The sequence below is a fragment of the Anguilla rostrata genome, chromosome 5, assembly GCF_018555375.3.
Source record: "Anguilla rostrata isolate EN2019 chromosome 5, ASM1855537v3, whole genome shotgun sequence".
Lineage (NCBI taxonomy): Eukaryota > Metazoa > Chordata > Actinopteri > Anguilliformes > Anguillidae > Anguilla > Anguilla rostrata.
Genome location: NC_057937.1, coordinates 51,160,274 through 51,183,843, shown reverse-complemented (window position 1 = coordinate 51,183,843; position 23,570 = coordinate 51,160,274). Strand labels below are relative to the sequence as shown.

At 47.4% G+C, this 23,570-nt stretch overlaps 1 protein-coding gene across 31 annotated transcripts in view; it reads right to left on the bottom strand.

Annotated features, from left to right (window-relative positions):
- The window catches only part of LOC135255600 (transcription factor SOX-6-like), a 200,877-nt gene that overhangs the window by 121,809 nt on the left and 55,498 nt on the right, over positions 1–23,570 (bottom strand). For 18 of the 31 annotated variants that reach the window (XM_064336985.1, XM_064336984.1, XM_064336998.1 and 15 more), the window contains one exon: positions 57–294. In XM_064336985.1, the coding sequence (XP_064193055.1) occupies positions 57–294 (238 nt within the window). Of the gene's footprint in view, positions 1–56; positions 295–8,447; positions 8,856–23,570 lie in introns of those variants that run through there. The other 13 variants (XM_064336994.1, XM_064337000.1, XM_064336995.1 and 10 more) reach the window with 4 other exon arrangements.

The window sequence follows — 23,570 nt, the reverse complement described above, 5'->3', positions numbered from 1 at the left end:
TGTGTGTACATTCTGTGCGTGTGTACATGTGTACGTGTGTCTTCTCTCTCTCTCACCATGCGCTGCTGGGCAGACACGATGCTGTCCCACTCTGACTCCGGGGGGACGCTGCTGATTGCGGGGAGCTCCTCCGGGGGGCTTTTGCTGTGCAGCACGGTGTGCAGGGGCAGCTGGGGGGGGCCGTGGGGGTCGCTGCTCTCCTCCTTGTCCCAGGACACCCTGTCCTGGCTCATGGCGTCGTCCCCGTCGGCAGGGAGGAACGGAGAGGCGGCTTGCTTGGACGACATTATTCTGCTGGAGACACAAACACAGGGACGGTCAGTACATTGAGACCGAGGACCACACCACACAAACACAGGGACGGTCAGTACATTGAGACCAAGGACCACACCACACAAACACAGGGACGGTCAGTACATTGAGACCGAGGACCACACCACACAAACACAGGGACGGTCAGTACAGTGAGGACCACACCACACAAACACAGGGACAGTCAGTACATTGAGACCGAGGACCACACCACACAAACACAGGGACGGTCAGTACAGTGAGGACCACACCACACAAACACAGGGACAGTTAGTACAGCGAGACAGCGAGGACCACACCACACAAACACAGGGGCGGTCAGTACGGCGAGACAGCGAGGACCACACCGCACAAACACAGGGGCGGTCAGTACGGCCAGACAGCGAGGACCACACCACACAAACACAGGGGCGGTCAGTACAGCGAGACAGCGAGGACCACACCGCACAAACACAGGGGCGGTCAGTACAGCCAGACCGTGAGGACCACACCGCCCACGTCCTACAGCCGCCTACACGCGGGGAAGAACAGCCCTTGCAGGGTTAAACTCAAATAAAGCGTATCACTGGAGCGGACCAGCCTATTTTATTTCCCTTTGTTTGTAATAAAAAGAGCGGGGGGGTAACAGAAGGCAGGAGACGTGAGCATCGCTGGCACGGCCGCTGAGAAGACAGGAACTTGTGCCGGAGGAGAGCGTTTTAGGAGGAGAACCGGACAATGCCACTCTGTCTCCATTTAGCCCTAAAAAGCCCCGGCCGGCACACGTGGGGGGGGGGGGGGGCGGCTCCAGCGCTCGGGTCTGGACAATGGCCTGGAACCGGCCCCCAGACTGACCCCTGGACTGGACCCGCACCGAGGGCTCGGAGGAGATTTTATCGGCCGCTAGCTGCATCGCCCGGGAGAGCGCGGCAGGCGTGTTCTGAGCTGAGCCCTTTGTTTAACGTAAAAAGGACGCGGTGAGCTAGCGCTTGGAGCGGTGCCTGGGCCTGCCCCACGCAACACACAACACGCACACACAGGACACTTAGCGTGTAAGGCACTCACACTGAGCCGCATGCACTGCGCTAACAAAGCTTAGCATGTAGCACACTTTCACTGAGCCTCACGCACAGCAATGGGAAACGTTAGCATTTAGCTTCCTTCGCAGGACCTCACGCACAGTGCTAAGAAAGCTTAGCATGTAGCACACTTCCACCAAACTTCAGGCACAGCAGTGGGAAATGTTAGCATGTAGCGCACGTTTACTGGGCCTTATGTATTGGCACCCCCACTAAACAACTATACAGGGCTAACTGTTGCACAGACGACACTCATATTGAGCTGACAATGAATTAATAATATTTATCCTGTAGATAACAATATTCATAAATATCAATAATATTTTTCCATCCTCTCCAACAACTTCCCCACCCCCATCTGAATGAGCAAAGGTAGCATTAGGTTTTTTACAACTGCAGCACATCTTCAGGCAAACACGCCCTGATTAAACAGGCTGGAACTCACAGCCCGCCGGTGGCAAAAATGCACAAGTTTGACACACCATGTCACGATCACTGCAGTGAAGAGCATGCCTGACATATCAGGTGTAACCGCAATAATGAAGCGCATTCCAGCTGAGGCGGCCACTTCAGCAGTGAGCTGCGGCTCCTGATTGGATTTGCACAAGCCGATTCCACTCTGCTCACCATTTAAGAGGAGGCCCTCAAGGCTGGGGCCTTTGGAGAACGAAACGAATACGATGCGATAATCTAACTACACATGTGCTACTAATAAAGCCATTACGAGGCGTCCCGTTGGTCAGGGGAGGGACACGTGACCCGCGCTCTCCCTCTGTGTCGTCTTTAACAAGCAATCCATCAATCAGCCAATCAAAAAGCAGTCACTTCATAAGTACGTCAGTCAGTCAAAATTATTTTTGGTAGAGCACTTCATTATTTTTCTATGGAGGGGAAGCCACCTGAACAGCCACCCCAAATCCCTGTCCTACACCCCACCAACCCACCCACCCCAAATTCACAAATAAAAAACAACAGAATATCCAGAGTCAGTTTGGAGGGAAACTGTAAGCAGATTATTTGGCTGAGAGGAAAACCATAAACTACACGATGGAAACAAACAGCAAGCTTCCAAACGAAAACAGCCTTCAGCCCGCTGAACGGATCCAGAGGCCCCTGGATTAACTGCCCTGGATGTTTCTAAAGGAAAACGGGAGATATCCGGTTAATGAGGGGATCCAGGGTGAGAGATCTGAGCCGGGCACAGCCTCTTTATTAGCCAGCATCGGCTTGAATGGTGACATTTCCCTGGTGTCATTTCTGAGTGCTTTCAAAGGGCAGCATTGTGGTGGGAGGTCGATGGGAGTTTTTGGTAAAGCCCTGCTCTTGATGGAATTGGCGCGGATGAAGAGACATGGTTATATCAGGTCAAGGGCTGTGACGTAACAAGCGCCTTCCCCCTCTGGAGCGTTCTAGCAAAAAGCGGGGGGGGGGGAGGGGGGGCAGGGGAGGCATGGCAACAGGGCAGGCCCAAGATACTCCAAAGTTTACCCCACAGGCTGAGAAATACAGCCAATCTGTAGGTTAGTGAGGGGAGAGGGGGGGGGGGCTTAATTTGTCATGGAGTCCATATTCATATTCATTTTCAGACTGAGTTCATCTGTTCATACTGCCTTCGACCGCATCGCACAATGGATGCTGGGACCGGGCGCTGTGCCTCAGGTTTTCCCGAAAACAAAAGCTTGGTCCTGAAACATCACACATCAGCCAGGCCCCCCCCTCCGCCCAGGAGTCACACCGCCGCCGCTGTTTGGGTTGTGCAGGCCCAGGGCGCTGGTTTGCGGGGACCCTACAATAGCAGGGCATGCGCAGACAAATGACACACATGCGCTCGCCGCTACAGACCCGTTTTTGTTTTCCGCGGCGGAGGGAACAAGCGGACAATGGGAGCGCATGGTAATCACGCAGCCCGCAGCAGCTGTGTAAACAGCTCCGGCCCGTCAGTCACGGCGGGGCGGAGGAGCCTCCAGCCTTCCCCCCCCCCCGCCTGGGCCTGTTTTCTTAAGCGCGCCCCAGCCCTCAATTTCAATCAGCCAATAAACGGTTTCCTGCAATTATATTAAATCGAAAATGATCCCCAAATTGGGAAGTGTTAATTGACAATCAAAATTCGCAGCAAAGTTCGGAAACTTGCGAACGCTGCGGAGGAATGCTGCGGGGTTGTGGGGTTTGAGGGGGGGGGGGAAGCGGGGGGGGGGGGGGGGGCTCAGGATTCTGCCACATTTTATATTCATGGCTCCAATGAGCCTGGGCTTCCAGTGGAACAACACCCATCCTCAATGGAGCGCGAGTGAAACAAAGCACTACTTTTGTATTACACAGTAAATCAAGCGGGATTATTTTACCTCTAAAATATTCAGCCTCCCAGGCACTTTCACTACGGTCTCCAGCCATCACTCAGAGCACTGAAGCATGTGTGTGTGCGTGTGTGCGTGTGTGTGTGTGTGTGTGTGTGTGTGTGTGTGTGTGTGTGTGAGAGAGAGAGAGAGAGAGAGAGAGAGAGAGAGAGAGACCGGCTCCCCCATCTCTCTGTGACGTGTGTCTGCAGCAGTCTCGTCAGAGCGCAGCAGACCTGTTCAGAGCTGTGTAACGCCGTCTGACAGCTGGAGTTAATAATTAACGGGCCGGCGCTGGGAGCTGTGCGGAGCGCTGAGCTAAGCTGCGGAGCGCAGAGCTCAAGTGGAACGGAGAGGCGGTTTCCCCGCATCGAGACCCCCAGGATGAGGCCAGCCCGTCGGGTGAGGGCCACCTGGGCACCTGCTCTTCCCCTGGGGGGGGGGACAGATCCACGTATCCATCAGACTGCGTTTAAGCAAATCAGCGACTGTCTTAAAGTAGCATAACCCTGCATAACACACTACCAATGGACACGGTATACATGTTTATCATGGTGCAGGTCCTCTGTGCTCTGTTTAATGTCTGCATGAGCTGTGAAATGTATATGCTCACATAAAGTCAAAATACCCCAAATCTAACCCCAATACACTCCGCTCTTCACTTCTGTAGTTCTCAAAGCAAAATTCTTAAGGTTTTGTCTGAAAATTAACACCAGGCATTGTTTTAGGATAAGCTGCAAGGAGTACATTTTACCTCTTTGGACTCTATATAAAGCTGACATGAACACACACAATTTTTATCATGTAACACACAAAACACACCATGGTTATAAAGACGTACATTCACAAGCACAGACAGGATGGCACACACGTGGACGCTTGCACAGAAAACAGCAATAATCAGCACTGAAGGACTGGGCACAAAACGCCAAAATCACCCACACAGTCAACGCATGACTGAAGCCGCCAGGCGCCCCCCGTGAACTCATCAATAACCGAGTGGCCAGCCAGGAACTGGCTGAATTGCATGTTTCTGTCATTATGTGATCTTACGTTCTAATGTTTGTCCAGCACGTGTGTGTGTGCGCATGTGTGTGTGTGAGTGAATATTAAGCAGTGTGATCGGTAAAGGCCTCCCCAGCCTCTCTACGTGCGGCAGCCAATCACGCCTGATTACACAATAACAAAGGGCAGCTAACAAACCAAAGTAATCGATAAGCGCTGGAGACCCTGTTCTCAGAGTCACAGCCCTGGCGTCTCGAGAGAAGAGGAGAGAGAAGAGAAAAGGGACTATATTTAGCTGACAATATCGCTGCTCCGCTGTATTTATAGGGCTTAAGAAGTTAGGGTCTTTTGAGCGGCAGGCTCATATAGCCAGGAATGCTTTGACTCATGAGTTGATGCCACTGATAATGTTTCATCGCGCAGCAGCCCTCTGTTTAATTGGTTAGCATTAGCGGGCCCAGCGCTGGCCCGCCTTCAAGGTCTTGTGACTGGGACCATGTGTCTGTGGGTATCCCGTTTCTCCCCCAGCCCCTACACCCCCCCACCCCCCAGCACCACCCCCCGCCCCCCCTCCCGTTGTAACGAGCACTGGTTCTGAGCTCGCCCGGCTCTGCCCTCTCATGCTGTTGACCTTTTATAGACAATGGCGTTAAGTAACTCCACACCAGCCTGCTCGAGCCCCCCTGCCCCCCTACCCCCGCCCCACCCCTAAACCACAGGTCACTTCAGGAGGAAAATATTAGCCCTTCACTTCTAACACCACTGCCGAAAAAAGAGGAATAAACAAAAATAGGGGAGAAAACAAGGGGGCCATTGTGTGAGTCCATCTCAAGGGAAAGCTCCAGCCTGTATTGCAAAGGCTGGCTTATGACAGAGCTTTGGGTTTCCAACAGTTAGGGGCAGCAACACACATACACACACAAACCAGAAAAGTGCATGTTACTCTTTGTCTTACATTATTTTATTTGCTGTGTGAATTAAAGAATAACTCCTGTATCACACATTTATGACTATATATATGATATATATGGTAATAAATAGTATAAGCACAAATTATGGAAACACAAATTTATGATTTTTTTATTTATTTAAATTTTTCTTTTTGGCATAATATATGTAACGTAATGAATGCAATATCAACATTAAACATAAATGAAGAAATAATTAGCATTTGTTTAAGCAAGTAATAACTATTACACTTTCCTAAATGTATTAATTCATACCCACATAATTGAGGAGTCTAATGTGTCTTACTGGGGGAATGTTTATAATCAAGGTTAAGAAGATAACGAGTTTTATAGACAAAAATGGCTTGGAGAAATAACAAAAGAAGAGAGGGCACATATAAAAGTTTTATGAGTACTAAACGTCTTTAAGCACACTGTTTCCGTAATCTGTATAAACTGTATATCGACTCATTAAAAAATAAGAGGCAGTAAATGAAAAACTGTCCTGAAAAAACCATGCCCTTATTCTTACTCAAAATCCCTGACCTTAATAAAATAAATAAAAATAAAGCAGACCAAAGTTTTTCTGTGCACATGGTTCCGTTTCACTCAAAACTCAATATTATTTTATAACTCATAATGGCAAACGGAACATGGTGGAGTAATCAAACTTAACAGACGGTAATTTGGGACAGTGTCTGTAGGAGGGGGAGAGTGTGACGAGATGAGCTCTCAAAGCAGGGAAAGGGATCAAGGTTTGTAGGACACAGAGTGAGAAAAGGAGATCACACTTTTCTTTCAGGAGTGGTGCTTTCACGTTGCTTAAATAGCGTGCCGCTATCTCATCCACTGCTAATAAAAAAAACACTTACTACTATTGTGAGATTTTTCCTAAAAAAAAAAAATCAGTTCCCCCAAGAAGTCTCCTAGAAGAAGGAACGTGGTTAACACTTGGGATTGTGTTTCGGCTTGTATCATACAGATAAAAGTTCACTACTAAGAAAGTGGTATTTAAAGCAAACATGTTTTGACGAAGCTGGAGGAGACATTCATTGGCATTTTAAATAAATGATGAATTCAAACAAAACAAGGATATGTCAAAAGGACAAGAGGAAGACACACGCAAGAACAATAATAAAAAGGCACGCAAATTGTACATGTCATTTATCATATAAAGTGGTCTTTCAAAATGACACAATGAGTTGAAAAGAAAATCCCATGGGGGAAAAAGAACTCCTCGCTGAATTTTAAGTGAACAGGAAAGATGAGACGGGACTTCAGAACTGAGCTTTGAAAGCAAGAGTGAGGGAGGAGGCAGGATGAGGAAGAGGAGCAGGAGAGACAGGTGACTGAGCAGGAATCCTGGGGGGTCTTTTCCCACATAATGAGATGCTCCTGACTGGGACATCATTGCAGCCTTTACTGTCATTTAGCGCAAATAAACCACCTTCCACTGTGACTGTACAGTCGCTCAAAGTCAAACCAGTCCAGCTTTGACACACAGTGTGTGAGAGAAAGAGGGCGAGAGAGAGAGAAAGTCGAGACTCTCTCAAACAAACCTGGGTAGTATATACTGTTGTATTACAGGGCAGCTCTGGTTCTATACTTTTGTATTACAGGGCAGCTCTGGTTCTGTACTGTTGTATTACAGGGCAGCTCTGGTTCTGTACTGTTGTATTACAGGGCAGCTCTGGTTCTATACTGTTGTATTACAGGGCAGCTCTGGTTCTGTACTGTGGTATTACAGAGAAGTTCTGGTTCTATACTGTTGTATTACAGGGCAGCTCTGGTTCTGTACTGTTGTATTACAGGGCAGCTCTGGTTCTGTACTGTTGTATTACAGGGCAGCTCTGGTTCTGTACTGTTGTATTACAGGGCAGCTCTGGTTCTGTACTGTGGTATTACAGGGCAGCTCTGGTTCTATACTGTTGTATTACAGGGCAGCTCTGGTTCTGTACTGTTGTATTACAGGGCAGATCTGGTTCTGTACTGTGGTATTACAGAGCAGTTCTGGTTCTATACTGTTGTATTACAGGGCAGCTCTGGTTCTATACTATGGTCTTATAATTGTGAATCAATGAAAAGCTACACTTCCAATCCCCCTGTGCTCTGTGCTGTGGTGCGAAAGCTACTCATTCACATATATACCTATCTGAAATGAAGAACTGTGAACATTGTACTGTGTGTTCTACATAACAATACACTGCACTACACCACACGACGCAGCACTGTCCCTGCTGGTAGGTCCTGAGTGAGCACTGCAGCATTGCAGTTATCATTTAAGCACAGTGCCCTGTCAGTAATCACTCAGCGACCAGTCAGTAATCACTCACACGCAGTGCCCAGACAATAATCATATACAATGCCCAGTCAGTAATCACTTAAACACAGTGCCCAGTCAGTAATCACTTACACACAGTGCCCAGTCAGTAAGCAGTCAGTAATTATTCACACACAATGCCCAGGCAGTAATCATTTAAGCACAGTGCCCAGTCCATAAGCAGTCAGTAATCACTTAAGCACAGTGCCTAGTCAGTAATCACTTACACGCAGTGCCCAGACAATAATCAAATACAATGCCCAGTCAGTAATCACTTAAGCACAGTGCCCAGTCCATAAGCAGTCAGTAATTACTCACACAGTGCCCAGTCAGTAATCATTTAAGCACAGTGCCCAGTCAGTGAGCAGTCAGTAATCATTCACACACACTGCCCAGTCAGTGAGCAGTCAGTAAGCACTCACACACACTGCCCAGTCAGTGAGCAGTCAGTGAGCAGTCAGTAAGCACTCACACACTGGGCCTGCCAGTCCCCTCTGTGGTTCTCCCTCTACGGCATCCGTGTCCCACAACTTCACAGCCTGACGACATAACACCTTCTCAGATCACAGAGGGAGGCGGGGAGGCCAGGGCGGCGCTGCGATGGGCCCGGCGGTCCTGCCGGATAGGCTGGCTCATACACACGTCCACAGCGGAGAGCCACGCGCTCGCTCGCTCACGCGCACGGGGAGAGCCAAAACCAAAACTGAATTTACGAGGAGAAGCTTCCCGCCGGACTTTGGTGCTGCAGCAGCGGCAGACAGACGCAAAAGAGAGATTCACAGACGAGAAAAGGCTCACACTGTTTCTCTCCTCCCCTCTCTCTTGTTCTCTCTCATTCTCTCTCTCTCTCTCTCTCTCTACCTCACTCTTTCACTTTCATTCTCTCTCTCTCCCTCTCTCTTTTTCTCTCTCACTCTCACTCTCATTCTCTCTCTCTCTCTCTGTTCTCTCCCTCCTGCTGTCTCTCTCTCTCCCCCTCTCTCTCTCTAAATGTGCAGCGGTCTGGGCTTTCTGGGGGATGCAGTTCCCAAAGTGCCTGCTGTCACTGTGCTGCAGTTAAGCAAACTTTACAGCCCGGTCAAGCCATCAAACCAACGCAGCCTATTTGCCGAGCAACAGTAGAGCTTTGTGGTCCTGCTCACGGCTGACAGTAAGTTATGAGCCCTTTGTGAGAGCCGGGGAAGGAAAACAGAGATCGGAATTTGGCAGGAAAATATAATACAGAATTCTCCTCTCCTGCGAGAAGAACCTGCGTTTTTTTTTCTTCCCGAGAACAATCAAGCATTGTCGAGAGAAAGAAAGGCAACTGTGACAGATGAAATATAGAGGGGGGGGGCCCCATTTTAGGAAAACAGTAAACAAAGCACCATTCAGGGGCAGGTCTCTCTCTGTCACTTATACAGATAGGTTTCTTCTGTGCGGTCAGGAGTTTACGGCAAAGACTTCTGATTCAACAAATCAAGTGTAAAAACTCCCACAGTCCGCTCTCGAGGCTAGCCGCGGAGAAGGGACAGACTGCCAAAGAGAAGGGAGAGAGAGAGTTTGTGAGAGAAAGAGAGAGAGAGAGAGAGGGATATCACAAGTCTCTCTGTTTCTGAGGGAGATACAATGAGCAGATAGGGGCCAGGGGCGGGGGGTGGGGGGTAAAGGAAAATAAAGAGGGCAGCCCTGTAAAAAAGCTCCAAAGGCCTTGCCAAAAGAGCGGGAACAATGGCTAATTATGAAGGAGTAATTTTGCCAGGGACAGGGGGAAAAAAAGAGAGGGAGACTGGAGACTGTGAGGGGAAAATGAAAGGACGGGACGGGGGAACTGTGCACCCCAGTCTTCGGCCCATTCGGCCCGGACCTGATGAGGTCATCATTGGCAGCCGGCACCCGGAGGTCCTGGGCTGGTACAGCCGTCGTTCTGGGACATCTGGAATGCCGGCTCACAGTGGCCCGCTTCTCTCCCCCCAGCATCCCCATTCCTTTCTCTTTTCCAAAAATAGGAAGCCTTTCCCCAGTCACCCAAATTGGAAAATTTGCGAGCGGCATAATGCAAAGAAAAGCAGTTTTGTTCCTCCTTGTTCTCATCATAACTGGACCGCTGTTGGGGAGGGAGGGGTAGTGTACTGGGCACTGGGGGAGGGGTAAGACATTTTTTTTTGTGAGGAAATTACAAGACTTGCTGGTCTGTTCTTGGGTCCGGGCAAACTGCAGCTTGTTAGCTACACGCACACTCGTTCTCTTCCCTCAGAATCTCTAAATTTCATTGGCCGATTGCACGAAGCAAAAGAAAAGACCGGTCTGTGTGTGATCTCCCAGGCTTTCATTATATTACGAATTGCAGAGGTTGAAAATGATTGAGGATGATAATAAAGTTACTGTGGGAAAGTCGTGGCCAAGTTCCGCATGACACTGGATAACACAAACATAAAGGGAGCAGCTTCATCAGCTCTGTCCATATGACAGCTGGATACCGCGCGCAGTAGGCCACCACCCCCGATGATGGCAATGAAGGGTGCCCATGAGCCCCACCAGATGATGGCAAATGAAGGGCACTTAGCTCCACCCAGATGGATGGCAGACATGGAAGAAGGCACTAGCGCTCCCACCCAGATGATGGCAAAAATGACAGGGGCACATAAGGCATATCCACCCAGATGATGGCAAATGAAGGGGCACTAGCTCCACCCAGATGATGGCAGATGAAGGGGCATTAGCTCCACCCAGATGATGGCAGATGAAGGTGTCCTATCTGAATCCAGACTATGGCTGTTTTTGGGTTTGATGAAGCAAAGATCAGCTTCATCAAATAAATGTATTGCCCCAATGAATGGAGTCGATTCCATTGCATCAGAATCTGTTTAGAAGGTCCTAAAAGATTTAAAGAGTGTAAAAAAAAAACAGGGAGAGTCAGAGCAAGAGAGAGAGCGACAGAGAGAGAGAGACTGCACTGATGACAGTAATGGATTGAGGCAGCTAGTACTTTCTTGGTACACATTTTATATTTTTGATGTGCCCTATGAAAATAACAAATACTTTTGTAAACTATGGCTTTGAAACTGTGTCCTAAATCTCAGTATGTGGGTCCTAATATAGAGTGTAGGTCACAAGAAACAGTCCTTTATGATAAATTAATGAATGAATGAATAAATAAATAAAATGACTATAAATCAGAAGCTCAACATCAGTATTAATAAGTTCCATCAGAGCAATAGGAGCAGTCTTGCTGTCTGACACCACCATTTCCTGCACTCTTTCCAGCAGAAGTGCAGTACGGGGGCACATCAGATAGGGTTTCAGAATCAAATCATTAACCAAGCTCTTTCTCTCAAAAACGTGCTCGGCAGGGCTTCCAGGCCATATCCACGACACTTTCTATAAAGCTCCTTTCCCAGGATGCTTTGCACAGATCCAGTTGTGGTATTCGCCAACCACAGACCGTATAGTGTCAGGCCCAGAGAACGGCGTGGCTCTGGAGGAAATATGGAATAATCTGGTAATCTCAAACTATTCCTCCATTTTTCCCCCCGAAGTCGACGGACAAAGACGGCCTTTGTGGCTTCTGTGTGCGTAAAAGGCTCACTTAATGAACCCTTAACTCACAATCACAAAATCAATCAAAAACACATTAAACTAATAAACTGCAATGTTCAGCAGAGGCCTCTTTTAAAGAGCTCTTTCTGAGGCAGACTCCGCTTCACATTCACACAGCACGAATGCTACGCTGCCGTCTGCAGTCGATCGGGAATGCATGATCATGAACAATATTAAACCGGCACTTTGGTGCTGACATACAGTAGGCCATAAAACCCTCGACTCTAAAACAATAAATTATTAAAACAAACATAAGCAATGAATAAACAATACACCCTTAATACATAAGGATGTTCCCTTGTAAACAGGAATATGAATAAAGAGAGAATGAATGCAGTGAGGGCAGAGCATGTTAACAAGGTAAATTATGCAACAACAAAAAAAAGACATTTCTTCAGTGTCTGATATGTGGAAACACTGTCTCTATCAGACTCAAACAGACTTATATATCCACAGCAAACAGACAAAGGCAAATAGCTGGTGAAGGCCAGACAAATATTTGACAAGTAGGGGGACCGTGCCCGCGGTCTCCATCAGCAGAGCTGACTGTATACTGTATGTGCTACGGTTCTGCCTCTCTTTCTCTTTCCCTCTGCCTCGCTCCCTCTCTCTCTCTCTCCACCCCCTCCCCTCTCTCCCTCTTTCTCTAAGCTCCAGGGAGCAGATGTGTTGTTCACATGCCACGGTGTGCACAGGGAATCTGCAAACAATAGCCGTGAGCTGACAAAGGTCGCCTTTTCGCAACAGGCCGGCCGGCCACATCGGCCCGGAGCGGAGTCGGCCGCCATGCCGCGCGCCCCTCCCACGCTCGGCGGGCGGTCCCAGAATGCCCGGGGAGCCCGCCTCCCGGCGCTGTCCCGTCCAGCGGGGCGCGAGTTCATGTGCGTGCGAGGGGGCCACTACAATGCTATTCTAACGTGTAAATAAGCCAGTTACGTGAGTTTAAGAACCCTTCTCTGACCTTACCTTAACCTGACAGTTGGTGTAAACAAGTCCAATCCTATTATCCTAATAATATACATGGACCGGGGCCACAAACCTGAGGGGTCAGCCCACTAATGCCGCTTCCAAGGCTTAAATAACACAGTGCGCCATCAGGGCCACACAGGGCCACTGACGGCCAGGGCAACTGTGCGATCCCCATTCTCTGGCCGAGAACAGCACTGCAATGAGCATCTGATTGTCCTGAGTATACTGCACTTGCCTCCTCCTTCAGAGCTCTCTGGAAAACCAGTGCCTGAAATAACTAAAAACTTTAAAAAAACAGAAACAAAACATGTTTTAGTCTTAGTGGTCTATGACATCCTTTTATCAAAATAATTAGTTCCCATATGGCAAAAAAAAAAAAAACATTTTTACAGAGAAAGGATAAACTTTCATTTATTAGCCTCTAAATTGTAAATATCATGCATTAATAATGGCATGAAATGTGCTGTAGCATGTTCTGGAATACTCTGTTCAGCATATGATCTTGCAAACACGCCAGCAGCGTCCTTTCGAATTTCCAGCGATGAAATTAAGGCGTGAGATTTTTTTTTCCCTTCTTTCTCATATGCACTGTAAAGAATCTCATCTGTCTCTATGTATTTTACAACAGAACTGCATTAGCCCCCAGGCCAGAAACAGACAAAATGAGCTTTAATAAATAATTAGAGCTCATTAATTATATCTGTGGTTGAAGCAATAACCAACTGTTTGTGTTTACAGTTCTTTAAAGTTGTTATTTACCGCAAAGCTTTCTACTGTTTGTTTTTCTACTCTATGCATTTTTAATGACCTTTTTGAGGAAATGAGCAGTGAGCTTAGCGGATGTGAAATGAGTTGACACTGGAAAGTGTGCTGAGTTCTGTGATATCACTACTTCTACCAGAGCATGTGGCTGTGAAATGGTGGTGTTTTAAAATATCAAAAAGCCTCAGATGGGTTCACTATTCACACAGAGTCCAGAGAGTCAGCCTTTAAAGGCACTGTAATTCTTTGGATCCCTCAAAAAAAAAAAAAAAAAAAAAAATTTTTAATATATTTTCACAAAGAAAATTAAAACTAAGATTCAGACAGATATGTTAACAACAACATTCAGGGACAAGTATCAAAAGACAACTTTACACTCTTTTTTGCAGGTTATCGAAGATTTTCTGAGCAAAATAAAAAATTTTAATTTTAAAGACATCTATTTAAAAAAAGTAGTTGCCACAGATGAATCGCTCAAATAACTTAACTTCATTCCCAGATAACGATTAAATGTTCGAAAGCAAAGTGGTGTAATGGAAAGTGATCCGAAATTTATTTTACCTTTCACACCACACCTGGGTTTCAAATGGCTTAGGTGGTAAGGGTGCAAGTTGGGCTTCTTTGCATGGTCGCATGGATGTACCTGTTTGATTAACCCTGCTTAACATTGCACCAGTATTCAAATCTTCCTATTACCCTCACCAGTCCGGTGGTCAAATTATGCACTAAAACAATAAATACCAAAAAAACGGCTACTAAAAATGCTGAATTTCTGCACGTTTTGGTGGGTGCTGAAACGTTAAGACGGACCACCTTAGCCAGAGATGGGCTGGGCTAGTGCCTTATCAGAGGCAGGCAGGCTCAAGCGGGACAAGCCCAGGCTAATGCAGAGCCATACAGGCAAGCCTCCTGCTGAGTGAGGCGGCCGCATACAGAGACAAGGCAGGCCATGATGCGGCGGTGTAATTTTTAATTAAGTTCCCCTTAGCGGCTGCTGTTATCTCAGGCTAATGGCATACGTTGGCCCTCTCCCATTACAGGAGTCGCTTTTTAACTGGGCCACTTGTTCGATACATTTAGAGTTAATGCACTATGAATATCTCACACCGAGAGTCATCAGATGGTTTCGCCGAGCGGCGTCGAGCAATCTGAATATTCAATAACTTCCGTAATTACATGCGCAATTCATCAGATTCTATCTGATTGCCGGAGAAGGAGAAGGAGAAGGGGGGAGAGAAAAAAAAAAAAAAGAAAAGAGGTGCAAACAGATCTGATTCCTGGAGGACAGGACTCCTAATCACAGAACTAACATTATGGCTGCCTCTAATTGAAATCTAAATTGAAAGGCTTGGCTCCGGGGGGAGAGTGCGTTGGACTGCGGGAGAGGGAGCCTTCGCTGCCGCTCACCAAAAAATGAAGCCGGCGGGCTGGGAGACGGTGGGCTTTGTGGTGCAGGGGTGGAGCAGGGAGACGGAGGGCATGCTGACAGAGATGAAGGAATGTAGCAAGAGAGACAGTGGGACTGATGATGGAGCAGCAGGGCAGTGAGACAGTGGGCCTCCTGATGGAGTAGCAGCAGAATCGAGCAGTGAGACAGTGGGCCTCCTGATGGAGTAGCAGTGAAGTGAGACAATGGGCCCCCTGATGGAGTAAGAGGAATCGAGCAGTGAGACAGTAGGTCTCCTGATGGAGTAACAGAGCACTAAGGAAATCCTCCCAACCCTCACAGCAGCAGCCCCCTCGTTTCCAGCACTTCCGTGAGCCCAGATCCCACACGCTGCCAAAGCTGTTGCTCTCCCCGGAGTCCCCACATGGCATTCTAGGCTGCATATATATATATATATACGCACAAAATCCATCTTATCCCATCCCATCCTGTGCCATGCCGGTCACCTGTGGAACAGTCAGGGAGCGCCGAGCCGAGCCGCGGGCGAGACTGAGCGCTGCGGTGATCCTGAGGGTGGCGGGGCGGAGCGGGTTAATGGGAACACAATGAAAGGCCGCCAGTCTCGCTGACGGTACGGCAGCACACAGGGCTGAGTGTATCGCTCCACTCAGGTTGCAGTGGGTGGTTCATTCTCTTTTCAGGGGCGACTGGGGGTGTTACAGAAGAGTGTTCTTCGGTGAAAGAGTGACAAAAAGAGAAGAAAGAATGAAAAGAAAGAGAGAGGGAGGGAGAGAGAGAGAGAGAGAACCTTCCCTTGCAAATTCCTGCCACAAGCTTTTTTTTTTCGCTGAATGCTCTCAGTAACATTGGGCTCAGTTCTCTGTTTTTGAGCGGTACGTGTAAAGTAAATGCACAACAATCTTGCCTGCATAGCACAGCCTTTGTGGGCACGGATATTTTGTACACTGGGTGGAACATAAGGTCCTCAATTCACCTCCAGAGGTCCTGTTTAGTTTGGTTTTCTATAGCCCTGTGTGATACGCGGCTGTGGTTCACACAGCAGAAATGTGGCTTAAATTCATATAAAAATCGCTAATTAAAAACTCAGACACACGTTTATTTGGAAAAATATAAATACCACAATTCTGCACGTGAAAGGCATGTTTTTAAAAATAATATCCAGTATATCAAGTACCACCTCATATAAAGTCATGTCATTTACTAATAGACTTCCCTTGTGTTTAACTGAAGGAGCAATGTTCCAAGATATTCGATCAAAATCGAGATATCCATATCAGCAATCTCTCTCTCTTCAGGCCCTTGGAATAGAAACTGGCTTTTGTGTGCTCTGGAATTTTTTTCTTTGACTTTATTTAAAAAAATTTAAAAAAAAAAAAAAAAATTCCTTTGTGTTCTGGTACTTTAGATGTTCGACATCACGCAGCACAACAGCTCTTGTGCGCAGTGATACGGGCTTACTAACGCACTTAATAAATCAGAGGGCTGATCTCCTGTCCTCTCTCTCCTCCCCCCTCCCTCCCGCAGGCCCTACGGCCTGAACATCCTCCCAGAGGTTGGATTAATATTCAGCCCTCAATAGCAGTTAATTAGCAATGCCAGATTCATTAACCCGTATTGCTGTTACGGTGGCCCACACCATAAATTAGCTTAATGCGAGCAGACATATTCCAGTTGTAATAGGAGACATAAAATGTAAGGAGAAACACATATGGCCGCAGATCGTAGATCATAACAACTTTAGGGGAATGGAGTCCCTTTCCTCGCAGATAGACTTTGGCTCGTATTACAGAATCTGTTAATTCACGCTTTTTATTAGAAAGAATTATAGCTTGCGAACTTGTGAAATAAATCGAATCACGGGAAGCAGCAGGCGTCAGAAACCAAGACCAACAATGGGGCGGATGGGGAGGGGGGGGATCGTCGGTCGCGGTGCAGACGGGGTGTTGCGTACGTGGCGTGCTGCATGCGTGTGTCGTGATCGTGGCGTGCTTGCATGCGTGTGTGTGTGCATACGTGTGTGTGTGCATGCGTGTGTGTGTGTACGTGTGTGTACGTGTGTGCAGGTCGGGTTGGGCCCGACGGGAGAGGCCTTATCTGAGCGGAGCGCGCCGTGCCTGAAACCAAATATTAAAACTGCAGAAAGCTTCTCCTCCCTCCCCTCCCCAAAACTCCGCGCTCACGCAACGGGTCGGGGGAAACAGCTGGAGCCGGGCCAAGCGGCGTCTGACAGCTTACAGGAGGAGTTCTCTTTCTCCCAAATCTCCGGCGTAAATCCAGTTTGTGTTTGTTTAGCCGGCCGGTAACAAGTGGGTTTTGGCGGGGCGGCGCGGAGCGCTTTCACTCCTACGGCGCTCGGGCCCGGGTCCTCCTCCTCCTCCTCCTCCTCCTCCTCCGCTCCTTTCTCTCCCTCTCTCCCTCTCTCTCTCTCTCTCTCTTTCATTTCACCCCGCCTTTCAGAGCGGCCGAGCCGCAGGTATTGGGTTCGGCGTCTGGCCCGGAGACGGGGGGGGGGGGGGAACAAACGAAGGCAGGAACACAAACTGCTATTGTAGAAACGCGGGGGACAGCGACCTTCGCCGTCCTTGGATTACGCGCTGACCTTTCATCTCCCCGAATCCCCCAGTGGACTGGACTAACAAATCACAGCGCAGAGCCTATTAGGCCTGGGATTCCACTTTGTTGTTGAAAAGGGTCTTGTCCTTTCAGAACGTTCTCTTTCTCTCCCTTGCTTTCCTCGCTCTCTATTTTTTGAAGCCAAGGTGGTAGAGGAACACAAGTCCATTGTTCCCGCGCAGATGGAAGTTGGAGTTACTACGGCAACAGCTCTAATCCCTCTTTTTACCACCTTCCTTCATATTATTGGCCTATCAAGTGCTACCTTTTAACTCATGGGCTCAGAGGCTGCTGCTAGGGGTGTCACCCCCCTCCCCACCCCCCTCCCCAACGAGCTCCGATTTTCACCATACAAGACAATGTGATGAGCTAATCGAAAATTTGCTAAATAATGACGTACCCACAGCAAGTATTCCTCCTCCTGAGGCCTGGTCTAAGAATAACAATAATGAGTCCATTATCTGCCTTTAAAAAAAGCAGCCCTGCCCAGCAAACAGAGAGCGTAATTGTTCTGGTGTTGTCCACACAAGCAACAACCTATTGTGGCCAGCTTGACAGATAAAGGAGTAGTAGAATGGCTGGCATAATGATTGGTGTGCACTGCTGCGGCGGCTCCTACAGAACTTCTTTAGAGAGAGAGAGAGGGAGAGAGAGAGAGAGAGAGTCTGAGAGAGAGAGAGGGAGAGAGAGAGAGAGAGAGAGAGAGAGAGAGAGAGAGAGAGAGTCTGAGAGAGAGAGAGTCCAAGAGAGAGTGGGGGGGGCTAGAAAGACTACTGATTTTTCAGTGCTGTTTGAAGGCTGCATGGATGTGGACACCTGACTTTTTTTAAATATAAAAGGATGTTCCTTTCTGTCTTCTGTCGCTTTTGCTGTTCTGTTTTTTTTTTTTAAATAGCTTTATTGGCATGACAGGAAGGAAAATATTGCCAAAGTGAAACAACAAAATGTAAGAAAGAAATGCAAATGTTACTCAGTCAAGCAATTACTGGACTATAACAATAATGGCTGTTTAGTAATAAGTGTACTACACACAGTATAGAAGCATGCCAGGCACTCACAAATAAAGTTTCTGTTTTTATAAACAAAGGTCGACACGTTAATATTGCCGATTGCTGAACTCTCTTGCATTTGTGCATCAAACCAAATGGACCAAATTAACACTGGATCACTCAATAACATTTTTTAAATGTCTTTTTAATGTAATATTAAGCCATGCGAAGGCACCCCCTCCTGACGAGGAAAGTGTCTCTCAAGATGGCTCCCAAACGATGGAGGGGCTGCATCTGCAGTTTGTGGTTTTCGAATGCAGATTTCCTTTCTTTTTTTTTTCTTTTTTTTTAAGTGCTGGGTGAAAAGATGCTTGTGTTAAAGTGAGCGAGGGTGAAAATGAAACAGGCCCTGGCCTAACTGGGAGTCGCACCTTGTAAATGAGCTTCATTGTGAGCAGAAGGTGGCGGGGGGGGGGGGGGGGGGTTGGGAGAGCAAAGCGGGGGGCCCCCTACCCCTCCTCAGCCTCTGGCGTGCTTCATTTATCTTCATCTCGTTAGACTAAATTAATTAACAATCTCAGTGTTACACACTTTCTCTTTTCATTACATCAAATAATGGCAGGGATGTAGGAGGAGAGGCTCTCTGGTGGGATTAGGAAGAGACCGCGGAGTAACCTCTCTCTCCGTTTCTCTCTCACACACTCTCTCGCACACACAGGCGGCAGTGACAAACACCGCGCTTCAGATTCTCCAGCCACAACGCCAAAAAAATGCAGATTTTTCCTAAGGAGCGAGACATGGGTCTGGTGACTGCCTTTTTATTTTTTACTTTGAATAGTTATTTAAAAACTGATATCACACTGACGTACTGTATTTTGGTCTGAAACCTAAACCCCTTTAGCTATATCGCAGATGTCCTGCTCTGTATGGGATTACATGATTTACATCTGATACATTTGATACGGCAGTGGGCCTTTCTAACCTCCAGTTTTAAACTCAACAGTCATTATTTTGGACACGTCGTGGAAAAGGTGGTACGTTCAATTATTTATACAAGCCAGTGTCACAAGTGCTTAATGTTGAAATGAGTTTTTTTTGCTTCTGGGAACCTTAGCATGTCTCTCAGAATGAGTACTACAGTAACAGAGTTGTAGCTTACATCAAAATACATAATTATTTTGACAACTGTAATAGGGCACAGAACATAAAGGCAGTTAGAAATACCATGACTCACTAATAAAAAATAAAGAGACTCAATTTTTATGTGGAAAGAATTCACAGAAAGAGTGCGTTCTTTTTCCACACTTCGGTAAATACTGAGGGACTCCAGGGTTTGAAAGCCTCTTCCTTCAATAGCGCCGTGTAGCAGGCCCACTAGCACTAGCCCTGTGATTCAATTCACGGAGTTTCAAGAGCAGGGAAAAGCCAACACGTTCTTTTGCGAAAGCTATGCAAGAAAGAAAAAAAAACGAAAAGGAAGAAGATGTATTGCTTGCTTGGAGTGCGAACTTGGAGTTGCTACACTATGGTTCGCGTACTTTCGCATATTTGCACTCGACAGAGCCCCTTCTGACCTCGTACAGTTGCTTAATAAAATATGTTGCGGTACGCTTAAGAAACATTCTTTCACTCTTTCTCCATCTCTCTCGCTCCCTCCCTCCCTCCCTGGAACACAATAAGCACTGGCGGGGCAGGAGGGCAGGGCCCGGGGAGAGCTTGGCTGTAATCTGGGCCTGATTGTTGGGGGCAGCCCTCCTCCTCCTCCGATTCCCCAGCGCGCGCGTGTGTGCAATATCTCCCCGCTGCCACTTCTGTCTTCCTTAATTAAAACAGACATTGACAGAAGGGTGTGGATTAAGACCGTAATGTTGCTTTTACTCAAGATTAATCGCGGCTCTTTCTCATCGGGGGAGACAACGACGGAGAAGAACAAAAGCAAATTGTTACGTAACTGAGCCTTTTGCACTGGGTCAAAGGTCAAGAGGTTTTTTTTTTTGTTTTTTTTTGTCCAGCACAGTTCACAGTTCCAGAGGTAGAGCATTTCCTCTGGCTCCTCCCCCCGTACTTCAGAATGCCAGACTGCTGCTGCTTCTGCCTCAACAGGTGGCTAGAATCTAACACAATCCCACAATCCCCTACTCACAATCCCACAATCCCCCACTCAGAGGTATTAGGAAGAGAAAGGAGGAAGGTGACATGCTGGAAATAATCCAACACTTGCCCCTAGCTCGTCCTACCGCTAAGAGCCAAAATAGGAATTACATTACACAACCTCTACTTAAAGCGCAATTGACAATTCAAATGGATTCTTTATCAATGTCATATTTCATGGTTTGAAATATTCTCGAAATGAAAAGTTCCTGGGGGCCAAATTCAATCCAACCACAAGTCCCTGACCTGAAGTAACACTCGTTTTTCTCTTAGCTAGTTTTCTTTTCTAGCAGTATTCAATGCCTCATCATATTCACAGGCTCTTCACATCACTAGCACAGCCTCTGCATATTTGGGAGAAGGCAGGCAAGCATGTGTTCTGTTTCTAATCTGCTTTTTACTGTAATGCTGGACTAAACTGAATGGGCAGCAGCCTGAGGAGGAAATCTTGGCCGAAAAGGAGGAGAAAATCGTGCTGACTGAAAACCTTGGGCAGTGCAACAGTTACGTTCAATACCAGACCATGGGGTGAGGTCTTCAACACAACGACCAACCAGACAGCTCCCCAGAAAAAAATAATAAAATAACAGAACAAAATAACATCACAATGTGATGAGATGGTGTGAAAACTAAATGCTCTTTATTTTTAAGTGCCCCTAATAAGAATTTGTTTTCAGATAAGCATCTATTTTCCACTCTGTGTGTGTGTGTGTGTGTGTGTGTGTGTGTGTATATTATTTTTTTTCTCCACACCGTCAATCCAGATCGTTGGCTATAGATAAACTAAATAATATTTACAGATAGCAAACAGGAAATTTGGAAATTTCTTTATTTTCCCATTGATGAACAACTTGTATATAATTATTATTTTTTTTAATTCTACACAATTAACCCAAGATCACTGTCCATATACAATACGCTAAATAAAATACTTAATAGTAATGGACAGTAAAATAGATTAGGCAATTAGATACGCTAAATATAAATACTATCGACCAAAACAAATACAAGAAATATTTGAAAAGTTTAGCATGAAATAGAATACAAAATTATCAACTGAGATCAAATACAGCTTAATACAGCTGCCTGCTGTTTTCAGTTTACTGACTATGTACCATTTAGAAAATCTAACAATGTGTAATTATGACATTTCAAACAAGTGCTAGTAAAATATGATCATTCTGATTGCAGGGTACCTGCGTTTAGTTTTTTTGGTTGTGTTTAAATGATAAAACTAAAAAAAAAAAAAACAAAGTTTGTCGTGTGTAACAATTATAATCACACAGTGTAATTATTGTTAAGGTTTTTTGGTGTGAAATCTTCAAGGCTATAATCCTACTTTTCTTCTATTACTTTTACAATATTTTCCAAAATTTCCACGACTGCCACACTGATGCAAAACAGTCGAAAAAACAAAACTGCATTTGTTTGCATTCATAACTTAAAATTAAAAAAACAGCAACGGTGGTTAGATTAATTCTCCCCCACCAGCAAATTTAAATATTTGTATCACGGGTCAGTTTTTCAGCACCACAGACCTCAAGCCTACATTATTAATTTAATTAGGTCGGAGACCAGATTCAGATCACAAAGATTGCCATTACCTTTGAGGTGCCACTCCAGACGGGCCCTGGTTGTCTGGTTTAAATGAATAAATGTAAATGTGCCATGAGGACTTATCAAAGGCTCATCAAACGGATCAGGACGGCCTCCCCCCCCCTCCCCCCCTCGGCGCTTCGCTTACGATCGCCAGGGCCGCCGCGCTGCGAGCGCTCCAACGCCGACGCCGGCGCGATCAGAACTCTCACGGCTCGCTTCTCCGGAGCGCGCAGACGATGCGAGGGCCCGGATCATCCGGGCGAGCGGGCAAATCTTCAAAAGGAGCGCGGGTCGCTCACTCCCAGCTCCGCAAATTCGAGGCGTCACTTTCGACCCGCCCGAGCGTTAAGGGGGCGGTTCCGCGCGCTCCTCCTCATTTTTTTTCGCCGGCCCTAACGAGGCCCGCGGAAACCCCCGGCCCTTGGCCCCCGCCGCGGGTCTGGGGCCTCCCTCCGCGTGACGGCCGAGCGGAGCGCTGTCTAAACGTTTCCGCGGGCGGATTACCGGGGCGAGCCTTCGCCCGGCGTCCCGTACGGCCGAACCGCCACGCCGTGCGGACGGGAGAGCCTCTCCTTTACCGCAGCCAAAGAGAAGTGAGGAAGGGAAGCCGCACATGCACCTGCACGCCGTCCCCCGCGTGTGGGCACCACGCGCTGCAGCCGCGCTGTCGAGCGTCTGAAATGTACGTATCACGCGCAGATTCCAGTAAAGGGACCCAGCTCTGCACTGAGGGCACGAGATGCCCGTGCTGCAAGTGGACGGTACAGTAGAAGTGAAACAGACACAGTTCCTTGAGCCACACTTTCGGAATTAGACTTACCAAAAACAAACCAAAACCCCCCAACTGAAGGGGGGAGGGGGGGATATGTGTCATAGCACAATGCCCTTCATTCGATTAGGTTAAAAAGTGTTTGAAAGGAATTGGCGTAAATCTAATCAAATAAATGACCTCCATTACACTTAAGCAATCAATTTCAGGAGAGCGAGAGAGAAAGAGAGGGGGGGAGAGAGAGAGAGAGCGAGCGATAGAGAGAGAGAGAGGGGGAAAAGCGCGGCGCTATCAAAGCAGATCCATTAGGTTCAGTAAGTTTCGGCTGACAGCAGCTGTAAAAGGCAGATGCTACGGCGGGCCTTAATGAGAGGGACGTAATTAGGGGGTAACGCTCGGGCCCAGGAGAAGGTAACTCACCAGAAGAGCAGCGAGCGCTAAAGCTACTTACTGCTATTTATTTCCTCCCAGCAATGACAGCACAAATTCTTAATTAGAATCGCAGGATGGCGGGGGCGGGCGGGCAGGCGGGGGTGGGGGGGTAAGAGGGGGGAAAAAAGCGGAGACTCCGGGTCGTTTCGGCTTGGCGTACCATTTCAAACATGCTGAATAAAACTGCACGTCCCGTACGCTGACCCCTCCCCCCCACCACCCTCACCCCGACATGTGCACGCACAAAAACGCACACACACACACAAGTGCGCATGTGCACACACACACACACACACACGCACACGCACACACACACACACACAC